Source organism: Mytilus californianus, unplaced genomic scaffold, assembly GCF_021869535.1.
Source record: "Mytilus californianus isolate M0D057914Y unplaced genomic scaffold, xbMytCali1.0.p SCAF_46, whole genome shotgun sequence".
NCBI lineage: Eukaryota > Metazoa > Mollusca > Bivalvia > Mytilida > Mytilidae > Mytilus > Mytilus californianus.
This window is the reverse complement of record NW_026262697.1, coordinates 391,685-409,637: the sequence shown is the minus strand read 5'-3', so window position 1 is coordinate 409,637 and position 17,953 is coordinate 391,685. Positions and strand designations below refer to the sequence as shown.

General features: G+C 32.2%; 1 protein-coding gene across 2 annotated transcripts in view; it reads right to left on the bottom strand.

The window, feature by feature from the left end:
- LOC127699987 (lysosomal alpha-glucosidase-like) overlaps nucleotides 1–17,557 on the bottom strand; it is a 74,711-nt gene extending 57,154 nt beyond the window's left edge. For both annotated transcript variants that reach the window (XM_052203357.1, XM_052203358.1), the window contains exons 1-5: nucleotides 17,498–17,557; nucleotides 13,453–14,097; nucleotides 1,957–2,108; nucleotides 1,239–1,407; nucleotides 610–706 (exon numbers count right to left, since the gene is read on the bottom strand). In XM_052203357.1, the coding sequence (XP_052059317.1) occupies nucleotides 610–706; nucleotides 1,239–1,407; nucleotides 1,957–2,108; nucleotides 13,453–14,067 (1,033 nt within the window). In that variant the 5' untranslated portion in view covers nucleotides 14,068–14,097; nucleotides 17,498–17,557. The remainder of the gene's footprint in view (nucleotides 1–609; nucleotides 707–1,238; nucleotides 1,408–1,956; nucleotides 2,109–13,452; nucleotides 14,098–17,497) is intronic.
- Nucleotides 17,558–17,953: the final 396 nt, after the last annotated feature.

The following is a 17,953-nucleotide window of genomic DNA, read 5'->3' as shown; positions in this document are numbered from 1 at the left end:
GATCAAGAAGCCATTGACACTATCTTTTGGCCTTCCATGTCTCCAGACCTGAACCCTATCGAACATGTCTGGGATGCCATTGGCAGAAATCTCAATCGCAGAGATCCACCTTTGCAAAATCTTGGCGATTTAAGAGGGGCAATTGTTGATAAATGGAATAAATTTGCTCAACTAAAGTTCAGAAGGCTTGTACAGAGTATGAGACGCCGTGTTATGGAACTGTACCGGAAGAGAGGTGGTTACACATCCTATTGACTTAAATATTGACATTAAATTTGCCGAACATACCAAATATTACTTTTAGAGACTTTTAATGATTTTGGGTGATTAATTGTTGTAAAAAAATAAAATCAAAGTAAAACTTAAATTCCGTTTCTGATTTGTGTAATTTTCACTATTTCTATGAACGCAAAATTCAAATGCATAGAACCTGCATCAGTGACCAAACTTAAGTTTATGGTTTGTTTATGGCATATGTTAGCAAAATTGCTACATGAATATTTTCTCTTTTTCGAGGATAAACTGTTTTTTTTAAATGAAAAAAATTTCGATGCAACAAAGATAGGTGGTGCTTAACTTTTGGCGGACTGTATATATATAAATATTTACCCATGGCATTACTGTTCAGTAAAAATACACCATGACTTTTCCCGTCATTCTCCATTACTAGATAAAATGGATGGGATCCGTACAGGTTTGCCTTCTCCTGAAAATTACAATAATGTTTATTTATAATTAATTACTATTTCTTCACCAAACAAAATAGATTGAGTCCGATTGTATTCAGGTTAACTGGGCAGTCCACACATGAAGCAAACATTTTAAAATGTTCTATCTATATTTAACCATTTCCAGAGAGCAAATTTAAGTCCAGTTTTTACACCAGAATTAAGTGTTGTGATAAAAAAAAACTTAAAAAGCTACATTCAAAACTTACAGGATAAGTTTCTTGATTTTCCCTCTATAGTAATGGTCAATAGTGAATATCCAGTCAATAGATTGAATAAGATACAGTTTACATGTACTGGAATTATTTTGGAGTAAAAGGACATAGAATGAATGAAGATCAGATAACATTCACAATGCATGATGGGAAATGACCATAATCTCACAGAAACAAACCTTCAAATGCTGTTCTACATCTTGCTATTTACTGAAATTATCGGATGAAGATTTCACACCATACAACAACTTTTATATCAGGTCACAAGATAGAATAAATTAAGCATACAACTTACATGTGGTGGGTTGTCTTTGTTCCACATTGTATATCTAGTCCAGTTTACATTGTGTAGCAGTGGTCCACGATGTTCTCCCAATCCATAAATAAAACTTGATGGCAAAAAACTGGACAGCTCAATAAACTGATTACAGAAAGTCAAAGGGGATGCTCCAGTTGTATTTATTCTGAAGTTGGAAGCAACGTCATGTTTTATCATATATTAAGTCTTGACCATTTTTAATAGTCCAAAGATCTGAATTTTGTTAATTCTTAAAGGTTATGAAGGTTTATTAACTTTTACAATACAAATGAGTTTTCTGACTGGAGAAAGTTTGATGACACTGGATGTCTGTCAACAAAATTAAATAATTAGGATTTACAATGCAACAGAGTTATCTCTCCTGATTACAGAAGACATAGAGTATTTCTGCAAGTTCTTTGACCTTGAATGTAGAATAGAGATCACCACTGATTTTTGGTGAAGTTTGTGTTGCTCGGTCTTTAGTTTTAATGTTGTGTTTTGTAGACTGTTGTTTCTCTTTTCTAATTTTTTTCGTTTTGTTTGCAATGGCGCTGTCAGTTTGTCTATGACTTATGAGTTTGAATATCCCTAGGGTATCTTCAACCTCTCTTTAATAAAAGTTGGGATTACAAAACAACAGAAATCTCCCGTTTTACTGAAATTTTACATTATTCCCTAAAATTCAACAACTCTGATATTAAGGAGGACTTACAAAACTACAGCGTTATCTTTCCTGATCACAGAAACACTAAATCTTTCTGTAGGTTTACTGAGACTGACTGTAAACAGTGTATCATTGACAGCTTGTGATACGTCAGGTGTGTTCAGAGGTACCTCATATCTGACAGTAGCTGGGTCAAATATCTGCAAATAAACATAAGTTCAAGAAAAGGTTTTTATTGAAACTTTGCCTAAACATTCAGAATGTTCAGATTAGTTCTGTAGATTTTTATAATTTAAGACTATGGACATCTACTTGATATCTCTTTATTTTTGAATACAAGTTATAATCTATCTGTAAATTTTTTGATAACATTAGATTTTTGTATTAAATTTAAACTATTTTAGATTAAAAGTACATTGTACATGTACATGTAGTAATAGGTACAGTAACATAGTCACCAGGCCTGACCAAAAGTTAAAAAAAAAGAACTTTGCTTTCACCTAAAGGTGTAATACCACCATTGATTTTCCCCTATTAGTCTTTGCTAAATTTGCACTTTTCAAAAAATTGTGCAGAATTTATTTTTGTTTCAAAAAATGAAATACTTGGCATGAGTAAAGTTTTATCCTGTCCAGTACTATAGAAAAAAATTAACATAACATTTCATTGCATATAAGAAAATAACCATCACTGGAAATTAACCAATCAAATTTTCCCCCCTTTTTAAGCTGTGTACAAGCTTTAGTAACCATGTAACCTCAAGTTTCCAAAATATTCTATAGAAACCCCAAATAAAAAAATAATGGTGCTTTGAAATACCCAAGATATATGTTTATGACCCAGAAATGTTTTACTGCAATGAAATGTAGGATCAATTACCTACAACTGTCAAATTCAAGGGAATATTTCTTTTATTCCTAACCATCCCTTTGTGGTATGGACACTTGTGGTATAATTTCAGAGAGATCCATACACCGTTCCACAAGTTATTGTCTGGAAACTAGAAAAATGTTTATTTGGGCCCCGTTTGGGCCCCTAATTCCTAAACTGTTAGGAATATAACCCCAAAATCAATCCCAACCTTCCTTTTGTGGTTATAAACTTTGTATTTAAATTTCATAGATTTCTATTCACATTTACTAAAGTTATTGTCTGGAAACAAAATGTCTTCGGACGATGCTGACAACGATGACAACGATGACGACAACGTGATACCAATATACATGTACGACTGCAAAATTTTTTGCGGTCGTATAAAAAGTCTTATTCATATCTAAGATCATTAACACTGTAAATACTTAAGGAAGTACACCACTAATTCATGGCCCCATTGCTTTCTATGTCAAATTCCTCAATTTCAAGCAGGCACAGCTCTTTTATTTTAAGTTCAAATAAAGTGACAATCATTGCATGTCAAAGCAACACTTTATGGTGTCTTGTACTGAAAAAATCAACATACCTTTAATGGCATATAAGAAAGAACTGGTTCCCGGAACTTCAGATGTACCATAACAGGTACTTCAGATCTGACAAACAGGCAAAATGTACCCTCTTTTTAAAATTTGGTGCAGTTTTTTAAATATTCAAATTTATAAGTCAAAAAGTGTTCTACAATGATCACCAGTCATTCAGCTTTCATTTGATACCAAAAATATTCTACATATCTTGAAAGTTACACTCATGCATAGGAACTATTTTGTGTTAAATATGTACTACTTTCTGGTATGTGCTTTCTGGCCGGGCCCGAATTAGTGGTGTTACACCTATAACAGAACCAAACTTGCTGTATTGACTTCAGCTTTACTTTATATAATTCTATGATCTATTTCAACCAATAAAAAACATATAAAGCTTTAGTCCAAGTACTATTTAATTAATTTTAAGCTCAAATTAGACTGGAAGTAACAAATAGGTTATTCAAAGAAAACTGCATATGGATATTACCAATGGCCAATAAACTTTTTTTATTTTCAATATCATTGTTCTATTTATTAATTTCTATTAGAAAAGCAATGTGCTTACCAATAGTCATATTTTTACCAGAGGTTGTTCATTTAATAAAAATATATTAGTCCAAATCTAAGACATCATTGAGAATATTGTCCCCCCTTTTTTCTTCAAATTGGAAAAGGGACATTTTTGGTATAAACCATACTTCTGTGGTACAACATAGATTATTAAGAGCAATTTATATATCCCTCAGCTGGATAACTTGCTAAACTGGTTCAAAATTGCATGTACAGTGAGTCAGTGAGATTTTGGAATTCTTACATTAGTATATACCAATTGCCTAGATTGTAAAAGGCTACCATAAGAAAACCAATAAAACTTCAAAAATCATTGGATTATTTGACCAAGAGCTATTTTTTTTGCCATAAACAAGTCATAATAAACATGTTTTATTGATTTCTATCCCAAATAATGCAAAAATAAGAACTTGGAGTCAAGTCTTGACTGCATGCATGTTGTATGACCATAAAAGGCTTAAATACCTTATTATGTCAATTTAAGAGCTGAAACTTCTCATAAACAGAATTGTTCATCCAAAAAAGATGATTAAACATGATTACTGACATCAAATATGACTTATTGTCATTGGAATAGGTACAACTTCTAAAAATTGAATTCCTGATGATTCTCTGTAATAGGAAGTACACCACTAATTCATGGCCCCATTGCTTTCTATGTTAAATTCTTCAATTTCAAGCAGGCACAGCTCTTTAAATATTTTAAAGTTCAAATAAAGTGACAATCGTTGCATGTCAAAGCAACACTTTATGGTGTCTTGTACTGAAAAAATCAACATACCTTTAATGGCATATAAGAAAGAACTGGTTCCCAGAACTTCAGATATACCAAAACCAGTCAGAGCTCTGACATAAACAAGTCAGAATAAAATGACTTCCATAGGTCAGATATAATTTGATGTAAGTGTTGTCTCCCTTCTTGCACTCAACAGAATATGACTTGTACAGGTCAGTTTATGTCAGACTTTAATTTATCATAAAATGACTTCCACAGGTCAGATTTTGCACAAAATATTGTGACTTAATATCTTCATATTCTAATAAGATTTATGCCCCTTTTTAATGCATTTTGACTTCGAGAGGTCATTTTTGTTCTGATTTGAAGCAGTCATTACTACCACTTTGTTATCAATCTCCATAAAAATATGGTGATTACTAGTTTCGAATTAAAGAGTTTTAAAAAGTGGGGCTCATCTGACATCATACCTTCTCCTTTCCAGAATCTAAACATAATATATTTATCTCATCACTTTCAATTACTTATTTCAAAATACAAAGAAAAACCAGGTGAGAAAAAATGGATCATACAATTTTCTGAATATCAAAAGATTTACAAAATACAATATTGGATACATTACATGACAATACTTCAAATCTTCCAAGGAAAAACAAGACACTTATTCATGATAAGACTATGTTAATGAAAGATATATTCTCATCCACTTTAAGCTAAATGTATTAAGAGCAAAACATTTATTATTTTAATATTTCATTGAGGTAAATACTGTTGTGCAAACTGACTCAAACAAGTCACATTATGTTCTGACTTACTAAACGTATTACAACTTTTAAGTCTAGTATTGTCATATTGATTTAAAACTGTATAGGTAAGCCAGATAAAAGACTGAGGAAATTAGGTCCCCATAAGTCACAATAATGAGGACTATAAAAAAGTTTATTTGGTATATTCAATATTAAATGTATTTTGTTTTAAACAGGTCAAATCATGTTCTGACTTAAAAGAGTCAGTCCAAAACTAAAATAAATTTATTGAAATATTTAAGCCGGGCATTGCCATATGATATTAAATGAATGTATGGGAACGTCAGATAAAAGACACAGGAAATATATGTTAAGATCCCCTAAAATAATTAACCATTTGACTTAATTGTTTCTAAAAATTTATCAAATAATAAACTCGAAAATGGCAGATTCAGAAGCAGTCTGAAAGCAAGGACTTTCTTGGATTAAAGGAAGTACACCTAGCTTTGATTAGAAATTTTGTTCTGTAAACTGACTAACAGGTCAAATCATGTTCTGACCTCAAAGAGTCAGTCAAAACTAAACTTATTACAACTTTTAAGTCTAGTATTGTCATATTGATTTAAAAATGTATGGGAGAGCCAGATAAAAAACAGAGGAAATAAGGTCCCCTAAAGTCACAATAATGAGGATTATATAAAAAAGTTTATTTGGTATATTCAATATTTAAATGTATTTTGTTTTAAACAGGTCAAATTATGTTCTGACTTCAAAGAGTCAGTCAAAAACTATACTTTAACTAATTATTGCAACTTCTAAGTCTGGCATTGTCATATGCATTTAAGAATGTATGGGAAAAACAGATAAAAGACACCCAATAATAAAGTCACAATAATGAGGACTATAAAAAAGTTTGTTTGGTATATGTAATATTCAAATGTATTTTGTATACAAGTTTCATCAAATTATCTTAAAATTTTATTCTATTTCTGTATTTTCATGACCTTTTCTTTTCTGTTAAGTTAACACATGGAACTTTTGGTTGTAAAAAATATTATTTAAAAGACCATTTGACTGAATTGTTTCTAAAAAAACTTATCAATTAACATGATTAATTAACTAAACAGTAGCAGATTCAGATAAAGGGAAAAATGGGGGGGGGGGGGGGGGGGGGGGGGGGGGGGGGGGGGGGGGCTTAGAGGAAGAAGACCTAGTTTTGATTGGAAATTTTGTTCTGTAAACTGACTTTAACAGGTCAAATCATGTTCTGACTTCAAAGAGTCAAACAAAACTAAACTTATTTCAACTTTTAAGTCTAGGATTTTCATATTGATTTTAAAATGTATGGGAAAGCCAGATAAAAGCCAGAGGAAATAAGGTCCCCTTACGTCACAATAATGAGGACTATAAAAAAGTTTATTTGGTATATTCAATATCAAATGCATTTTGTTTTTAAAGATTTTCATCAAATTATCTTAAAATTTTATTTTATTTCTGTATTTTCATGACTTTTCTTTTCTGTTAAGTTTACACATAGAACTTGTGGTTGCCAAAAAAAATAAAATTTTAATAACCATTTGGCTGAATTGTTTCTAAAAAAACTTATCAATTAATTAACTCAACAGTAGCAGATTCATATTTAGGGGGGGGGGGGGGGGGGGGGCTTAGAGGAAGAACACCTAGCTTTGATTGGAAATTTTGTTCTGTAAACTGACTTTAACAGGTCAAATCATGTTCTGCTTTCAAAGAGTCAGTCAAAACTAAACTTATTAATACAACTTTTAAGTCTAGTATTGTCGTATTGATTTAAAAATGTTTTGGAAAGCCAGATAAAAGACAGAGGAAATAAGGTCCCCTAAAGTCACAATAATGAGGTCTATAAAAAAGTTTATTTGGTATATTCAATATTAAATGTATTTTGTTTTAAACAGGTCAAATCATGTTCTGACTTAAAACAGTCAGTCCAAAACTAAGTTTATTGAAATTTTAAAGTTGGACACTTCCATATGATATTAATGAATGTATGAGAACGTCAGATAAAAGACATAGGAAATATATGTAAGATCCCTTAAAATAAATAACCATTTGACTTAATTGTTTCTAAAAATTTATCAAATAATAAACTCAAAAATGGCAGATTCAGAAGCAGGGCTTAAAGGAAGTACACCTAGCTTTAATTGGAAATTTTGTTCTGCAAACTGACTTGAACAGGTCAAATTATGTTCTGACAAATTGACTTAAACAGGTCAAATCATGTTCTGACTTAAAAATATCAGTCAAAAACTAAATTTATTGAAATTTTTAAGTCAGGCATTGCCATATGATATTAATGATATGTATGGAAAAGTCAGATAAAATACACACGAAATACATGCAAGATCCTCTAAGATAAATAACCATTTGACTTAATTGTTTCTTAAAACTTATCAATTAATAAACTCAACAGTGGCAGATTCAGAAGGGGACTAAGAGGAAGAACACATAGCTTTGATTGGAAATTGTGTTCTGTAAACTGACTCAAGCAGGTCAAATCATGTTCTGACTTATAAGAGTCTGTCAAACCCTAAATGGATTGCAACTGTAACAGTCGGGCATTGCCATGATTGTGATGTGATTGTTAGAATGTATGGATACAAGTAGGAAAAAAAGATCACAAATATTAAGTCCCAATTTTTAGAACTATATAAAAGTTAATTTGGTATATATTTGATATCTTAATATTTCATTGAGGTAAATCCTGTTGTGCAAACTGACTTGAACTAGTCACATTATGTTCTGACTTCAAAGAGTCAGTCAAAAACTATACTTTTACTAATTATTGCAACTTTTAAGTCTGGAATTGTCATATGCATTTAAGAATGTATGGGAAAATCAGATAAAAGACACCCAATAATAAAGTCACAATAATGAGGACTATAAAAAAGTTTATTTGGTATATTTTAATATTCAAATGTATTTTGTTTACAAATTTCATCAAATTATCTTAAAATTTTATTCTATTTCTGCATTTTTATGACTTTTTTTTCTGTTAAGTTAACATATGGAACTTTTGGTTAAAAAAAATATTATTTTAAAACCATTTGACTGAATTGTTTCTAAACAAACTTATCAATTAATTAACTCAACAGTAGCAGATTCAGATTAGGGGGGGGGGGGGGGCTTAGAGGAAAAGACCAGTTTTGATTGGAAATTTTGTTCTGTAAACTGACTTTAACAGGTCAAATCATGTTCTGACTTCAAAGAGTCAAACAAAACTTAACTTATTACAACTTTTAAGTCTAGTATTGTCATATTGATTTAAAAATATATAGGTGAGCCAGATAAAAGACAGAGGAAATAAGGTAGCCATAAGTCACAATAATGAGGACTATAAAAAAGTTTACTTGGTATATTCAATATTAAATGTATTTTGTTTTAAACAGGTCAAATCATGTTCTGACTTAAAAGAGTCAGTCCAAAACTAAAATAAATTTATTGAAATATATAAGCTGGGCATTGCCATATGTTATTTAATGAATGTATGGGAACGTCAGATAAAAGACACAGGAAATATATGTAAGATCCCCTAAAATAAATAACCATTTGACTTAATTGTTTCTAAAAACTTATCAAATAATAAACTCGAAAATGGCAGATTCAGAAGCAGGGCTTAAAGGAAGTACACCTAGCTTTGATTGGAAATTTTGTTCTGTAAACTGACTTTAACAGGTCAAATCATGTTCTGACTTCAAAGAGTCAAACAAAACTTAACTTATTACAACTTTTAAGTCTAGTATTGTCATATTGATTTAAAAATATATAGGTGAGCCAGATAAAAGACAGAGGAAATAAGGTAGCCATAAGTCACAATAATGAGGACTTTAAAAAAGTTTACTTGGTATATTCAATATTAAATGTATTTTGTTTTAAACAGGTCAAATCATGTTCTGACTTCAAAGAGTCAAACAAAACTTAACTTATTACAACTTTTAAGTCTAGGATTGTCATATTGATTTAAAAATATATAGGTGAGCCAGATAAAAGACAGAGGAAATAAGGTAGCCATAAGTCACAATAATGAGGACTTTAAAAAAGTTTACTTGGTATATTCAATATTAAATGTATTTTGTTTTAAACAGGTCAAATCATGTTCTGACTTAAAAGAGTCAGTCCAAAACTAAAATAAATTTATTGAAATATATAAGCTGGGCATTGCCATATGTTATTTAATGAATGTATGGGAACGTCAGATAAAAGACACAGGAAATATATTTAAGATCCCCTAAAATAAATAACCATTTGACTTAATTGTTTCTAAAAACTTATCAAATAATAAACTCGAAAATGGCAGATTCAGAAGCAGGGCTTAAAGGAAGTACACCTAGCTTTGATTAGAAATTTTGTTCTGTAAACTGACTTTAACAGGTCAAATCATGTTCTGACTTCAAAGAGTCAAACAAAACTAAACTTATTACAACTTTTAAGTATAGTATTGTCATATTGATTTAAAAATGTATGGGTGAGCCAGATAAAAGACAGAGAGAATAAAGTCCCCATAAGTCACAATAATGAGGACAATAAAAAAGTTTATTTGGTATATTCAATATTAAATGTATTTTGTTTTAAACAGGTCAAATCATGTTCTGACTTAAAAGAGTCAGTCCAAAACTAAAATAAATTTATTGAAATATTTAAGCCGGGCATTGCAGGGCTTAAAGGAAGTACACCTAGCTTTGATTGGAAATTTTGTTCTGCAAATTGACTTAAACAGGTCAAGTCATGTTCTGACTTTAAAAAATCAGTCAAAAACTAAATTTATTGAAATTATTAAGTCAGACATTGCCATTTGATATTAATGATAATGTATGGAAAAATCAATTAATAAACTCAACAGTGGCAGATTCAGAAGGGGGCTAAGAGGAAGAACACATAGCTTTGATTGGAAATTTTGTTCTGCAAATTGACTCAAACAGGTCAAATCATGTTCTGACTTAAAAGAGTCTGTCAAAAACTAAATGGATATGCATAAAATCTGGTTCATAATTTTTGAAAAGATGGAGAGATTAATGAGTCTATATTTTGTTATTCCGACTCACAAATGTCACTATGTGACAAATTTCGGGAATTTTTCTCTCCTTTTGACTGATTCCTATATGTTGTATGGGTGCCATAACTATCACTACAACATGTACAAAGTCAGCACATTCTAAGGGATGCCATCAAAAGACCAATGTAGGATAAAAAAACTTAAATCAAATAGTTTGGGGGTGGGGGTGGGGTTAAAGTTGCTGCAAGTTTTGTTTATCCAAAATCGATTTTACATAAATCCATATTGGTCAATCAATCTTTCCCAAATTAAGTTAAGAGGGGGGGTGGGTGGTCAATGAAAAAACTATGTGATGTGAATTAAGTTTTTTATCCTATATTGAACTTTTGATGTCGTCCCTAATGACTTGACCTATTACAGTATTTCTGTCTGAATTTTTTATGAATATTCTGTATTTACTAATTTAACTACATGTATGTTATTGCAAGTGTATTAATTAGTATTGTTTATTACTTATATTAAACTAAACCTCTATTAATCAATTATCTTTACTCTAAATGCTTCATGTGGCTAAGCATCTGGGGTAAGAATTATAGATGTGTAATTTCAGAGGAAAACAAATATGCCAAATTTTTTTTTTTTTTCATATAGATTAGACCGTTGGTTTTTCCGTTTGAATGGTTTTACACTAGTAATTTTTTTGAGGCCCTTTATAGCTTGCTGTTCGGTGTGAGCCAATGCTCCGTGTTGAAGGCCGTACCTTGACCTATAATGGTTTACTTTTATAAATTGTAACTTGGATGGAGAGTTGTCTCATTGGCACTCATACCACATCTTCCTATATCCATGTAATTAATAAGATGTGATGCATGTGAGAGGAAAATAATACTGAATAGACAATTCTGTTTGCACAAACACTGATAAATATAATATGTAAAGGTGGTCTCTCAGCAGATTAAAATAAACAAGAAATAATTGTAACAGGATGCTGTTACGAAGTCTCCCAAACAAATTTAAGCTCTCATAATTCGTCATTCCCATGGTTGCCTGACATTGGGCAAGTTCCAGTACAAATTGGTTTTGTCTAGTAAAGTGATATGCATAAGTGACTCCTAGGGTTTGACCCTGCATGTCATTCAAATCTTCTTGAAATGACGAACAGGAATATCATATGGTTTACCTTTAGGGGTGGTGATCCAGAACATTTCAAAAAGGGGGATGGGGATGACCCCAATGGACTTCCCCTATATTTCATTTGATTTGTTTTATTGTCCTGTGCAAGAATGTATATGGTGTAGGGGTGGGGATCTCGACTGTTTACAAGTTATCAAACATGAGGGGGTGGGGTGACCCTCAGGGACTCCACCTTTATTTCATTTGATTTGTCTTATTCACCCTTACAAGAATATATATGGTTAAGGGGTGGGGATCCCGACCGTTTACAAGTTTTCACACAGGAGGGGGTGGGGGTGACCCCAAGGGACTTCCCCTATACTTCATTTGATTTGTTTTATTGTCCTATTCAAGAAAATATATGGTTTAGGGGTGGGGATCTCGACCGTTTACAAGTTTTCAAACAGGAGGGGTAGGGGTGACCCCCAGGGACCTCCCCAACATATCATTTGATTTGTTAAATTGTCCCATACAAGAATATATATGGTTTAGGGGTGGGGATCTCTACCGTTTACAAAATATAAGAATATTTGCAAATGGCAGGGGGTGGGGGTAAACCTGGAGACTAGCCCGGTATATTTCATTCAAATCAATTTGACATTATAAAGAGCAATAGAGAAATGACAGGGATAGGGGTGATCCCTGGAGACTTGCCCTACATTTCATTTGATTTGTTTTATCATGTCCCATGATCATAAATGAAGACCAGGTGTGTGCATCACTTATTGTTCTCAAGTTATAACTTTAAAAATAAAATAAAAAACCATTGGGTTCTTTAGTTAAACCCCTCCCTTCCTTTTTCTTTTATTAAAATTTTTCCCATTTTCGTTTCATTATCATCATATCAATATTCACAATGATCGTTTTTCTCATAGGGAGAAACGAATCAGAAAGGTTAAAACATCAGTTCGTGATTGAGTTTAAAAATAGAAAAATCACGTGACGATGTTCAGCTCGAAGCAATAATTTTACTTTTTAAATTGCACTGACTGGTTAATAATGTTAATATTGTTTAAGACAACACGAGTTATCTCCCGAAAATAACAATTCATTATCATAACAACATTTTCTGACCTGAACAAGTCAGAATTGTCAAACACCAGGTCATCTAAAAGACCACGCGTCCGTATTTACAGGTCGCGCGCCTTCATGCAACAGCAAAAAAATCACTTGCAATGAACTTCTTTATAGGCAAAAAATATAAAAATGCCCATGAAAATACGGAGGTAATATGAATTACCTTTCTAAAAATGCCCACAATGACCTAGATTTTCACTAAAAATCGTAAATAATCAATATAATATTCAATGACTTCTCGTTCGAGACACTTCCAAAACAACGACTCTCAAACACGTGATCTCTTGCAAAAAACCACGTGATCGTATGTGTCGTAGATCGGCGGCAAATTCAAAATAACTTCTGGTTTGACGGACTCGAGTGAAAACTACGCAAAACAATAATTGACGCGTACAGGTCAGAATTTCAAAACACTTTCTGACTTGAAGAAGTCATTTTATTCTGACTTGTTTATGTCAGAGCTCTGACTGAAAACAGGTACTTCAGATCTGACAAACAGGCAAAATGTACCCTCTTTTTAAAATGTGGTGCAGTTTTTTTAAATATTCAAATTTATAAGTCATAAAGTGTTCTACAATGATTACCAGTCATTCAGCTTTCATTTGATACCAAAAATAGCTAAATATTCTACATATTTTGAAAGTTACACTCATGCGTAGGAACTATTTTGTGTTAAATATGTACTACTTTCTGGTATGTGCTTTCAGGCTGGGCCCGAATTAGTGGTGTTACACCTTAAACATTATCTGATTATATTACCTTAATTCTAAGTCTTGATTGTGTTTCATATCTTATTTCTACTGTTAGATCATTGATGGCTTCTGGGTAAGGTGATTGTGTGGTCCTTATAAGATCTGCATTTAATCCTAATTTTGTGTTGTATACTTTATTGACCTTGTATCCTTCATAATTAGATGGATAGTAACACCAAGGAACATTCAATGGAGGAACTATTCCTGCTGACTGGTTTACTGTCAGTCTCAATACTGGTTTCCAGCAACATCCTCTCTTCTCACAGTTAGTCTGAGTTATTGCCCCTTCAGGATCACAATCAAATCTATCTTCATTCCTTACTTTTGTACACTGTTGATTATTTTTAGGTCTTTGATGGGTCCTGTTCTGTTCAATCCCTTCTAATTTTATGTCATTGACAATATAAACAGTTTCTACTATCTCTGCTTCATATACTTCATGTTGTTCTAGATTACCAGAGACTCTGTATACCTGTTGGGCTGAGGAATCTCTGGTCTTATTACATGGACAGAAGAAGACCTTTACATAGGGTACCAGCACAGCATTAAACCAGAGCAGAACTGTCACTATGACAATTAAACTCAGTAGGACAATAATAGTTATTCTTGAACTTTCAGCCATACCAAATTTATGTGTACTCTATATTCAAACCTGAAAATTAAAAGAGAAATATAATCTTTCATGATGTGTTTACTTTTTTTTGTTTTCAGCTGTTTCTGACTAAAATTATAAGGTAATACAAAAATCTGAACAAACTGTCATGAAAAATAAGTTCCTTCATAATAGAAGTTCCAAATGGAAGAAATATTATGTAATATCATTTCAACTGGATATGTTCCTTACGGAATAACAGGTATAGAATTTGTTCCAACAGGAGCATATATTATGGCATATTTATAACAAAGTTTCCAGGGGAAATTCTGTTAGGCAGAAAAAATATACATTGACAGGGGTCAGCATCAAACAATTTATATGACATATTCAACTTAAGAATAAAGAAAAATGATATTCAGCAATGGATGAAGAGCCATGATTTAATATAAGCATTTATATCTTCTTTCATAAGACAAAATAGCTATAACTTACAAGTTATCAATTCTAGCTTCTTGTACAGTAATCATGATAAATTTTATTACATTATATTTTTTATATAATTACACCTTATATAAGAATGCCGGATTTTGATTGGTTGGTAACCAGTGTATTTTTTGCATATTCCAACCTTTTTTCCTCATTTCAAACGAAATTTGCCTTTTTTTCACCACTGCCGGTGAATATGCCTCAAATTCCCCTCTATGCCGTGGTATTTGCCATTTTGGATATTTCATTTTTACCCTCGCGAGCCTCTTCCTGCAAAAATTATTCGGAACCTTTCTCACCTGATCCTAATTATTAAGGCAACATGATTAAGCAATATTGATTTTATAACTCCTCATCCGGAAATAATTCCAATGAGAAGGTATTCCATGATTGGAATTTAATACGTATAGAAGAAGAAGATTGATAGAGGTAATCCAAAAACTGTAAACAAAAATGACAACACGACTGCAGGCACCAATCGCGTGATCGTATATTGAAGAATGCGTTGTGTATATAAAGTGGAAAAAGACGTCTATACAAATGAACGATTAAATGACGGAATGACAATGACATTTACACATAGATACTATAATGTTACATAAAGACAGCGCTAATGCGTATAAGTACATGTATAATTCCCGCTGTACTATGATAGTCTCTACTTTAATAACCTCAAAATTATGCATAAACATATTTATGGATTACAGATTACTAGTGAAAAAAAAATTTTCCCTTCACCTGTAAAGATAGTTTCAATCAAAATCTATTCGGTGTAATTAAACAGATATATCATGTTATGGAGGGGTATTTGCGAAAAATACCAGTCTTGGGACCAAAACTTCACAGTCCCTTTACTGGTATTTTTTGCAAATACCCTTCCATAACATGATATATCTGTTCATAATCCATTGCATGAAGGTTATTGACTTCCTACCTGCTGAACTTGATATCACTTTGAAAAGAAGAAAAGCCATGAGATAGCCTTTTATCTTAGTTTGATATAATCTATATACATTTAAATATTCTTATCATAATGATATATATAGATTATAAGGCCAGATAAAAAACATTGTGTGTTTACTGCTTTTTCCATATGAAAAATATGTTAAGTAGGTAGGAATACACCTTATCTATATTTGTCCGCCATTACTGGATATCACAAAGGTTTCCGTAAAATTTTGACATCATAATAGAAAATATCTGACAGGGCTCGACAATAACGCTTGTCCGATTGTCCGGTACCAGAGGAAAAAAAGGTCGGACAAGTAAAAGCTATATCAAGCTTGTCCGACGGGACAAGTTAAATTATTATGCAGAAAATAAATTTAATCCAACTTTGATGAACAAAGTAATTATAAACAAAAAACAAGAAAAGAAGATAAACACAAGTATTAATTTGACATGTTTACTTGCAATCGATAATTTGAAACTGGTTCTTTGTCAGGTACTTTTTAACAGGTAAAAGGCATACATGTACTATTCTCGGAAACCAGTCTTACTGATCCGAATCAGGATGCGCTTTGTAGATAAGGTAACTTTACAAGACAGTTCGTCACCAGCTCAGAACGATTCGGCTCCAAGTTTAATAGACAGTTTGGCACTGTAGGAGACATATTTAATAGACATGATTGATAGACAGTTTGGCAACGCAGGAGACATTTCGGGACCAAGACAAATCAGTACCTCGTTTTCCTACCTTATTCTGTTGCTTTATAATAAATACCATACCGTATTTTTTTTAACAAAAATATTTTTTAAATAAAAATGAAGAAATTATTTACCATAAAATTCCCAAATCATATTTGATCATATATAGAAGAAAAAAACAATACTTGCAATACGGTGACCTATAGTTATTAATTTCTGTGTCATTTGGTCTCTTGCAGAGAGTTGTCTCATTTGGCAATCATACCTCATCTTCTTTTTTTTTTATTGATTGAATTTGAAGAAACTTTTTTCAACTTAAAAAACCAGGATACAAATCCAATGAGTGGAAATTGACAGACCTATCAGACGGTGCCTCATGTGTAGAGTCTGATGAGACTTTGGCATTGATGAAAACTAGAACATAAGTCCTGTGACATGACTAGATTCAGTTGTTCTCGACTCATATTTTTAAAAGGTATTTCAAAAGATATAAATCAAATTCTGTTCTATTGTTTTAATTCATTTTGTTCCTTGAATCAACTTAAAATGCAAAAAAGGTTATTATTAAGATTTTTGTTGGACAAGTTACAATTTCATTCGGACAAGTAAGTTTTGGTATGTACTTGTCCTACTGGACAAGTTGGAAAAAAAGTTATTGTAGAGGCCTGTCTGACGCCACAATGGAAAAGAGATTGTTGTATGACGTCAATAGTTCAAGAGGCGCAGATTCTCGGGTCAAGTAGTGGAATTTCCAAACAGCGATAAGGTCTATATATTTTTATTTTACTCTATTTTTTTACCTTGAGAACATGGGGAGACCTTTGATTCTGTCATGATAATTGTACATGAGTACCTGGGAATTCGCCATGATTCTTCTCCCTATTTTGAGTACATGGGAGACCATTATCTCTTTTGGGATTGTGTGGCGATCTAATCAGATAATTACTTTGGACACAGAATCACAAAAGGGATTAGGGAGACATTGGATTTTATCATCATTTTTCTCTGTATTTTACTTCGAGTACACAGGGAGACCTAGGATTTTGTCATCATTTTTCTCTGTATTTTACCTTGAGTACACAGGAGACCTTGGATTTTGTCATCATTTTTCTCCGTATTTTACCTTGAGTACACAGGGAGACCTTGGATTTTGTCGTCATTTTTCTCCGTATTTTACCTTGAGTACACAGGGAGACCTTGGATTTTGTCATCATTTTTCTCCGTATTTTACCTTGAGTACACAGGGAGACCTTGGATTTTGTCATCATTTTTCTCCGTATTTTACCTTGAGTACACAGGGAGACCTTGGATTTTATCAACATACCTCTCACTTTTTTTACTACCAACAGTGCCAGTATCATTTTTTGGTAGGCATGCTGAGGCCTGAAAAGGATAGGTAGGGAAAATCTATAAAACACAAGTATCTTTTCTTTTGGCCTAATACACCTTATCGCTATTTGTCCGCCATTACTGGACATCACACAAGTTCCCGTAAAATTTTGACGTCATAATAGAAAATGTCTGACGCCACAATGGAAAAGTGATTGTTGTATGACGTCAAAAGGTCGAGCGGGATAGATTCTAGGGTCAAGCGGGAATAGCGATAAGGTGTATGAATCAATGAAAACAGCTGATCAAGATATGGACATATACAATGTATAATGTGAGTTATATTTACATGTGCAGTATTTTGAATTTATATACACTCTTTTTGTGTTTTTGCATACTTACAAAAAAGATGCGACACTTTACATGATAAAAAGATCAGTTTTCGAAAAAC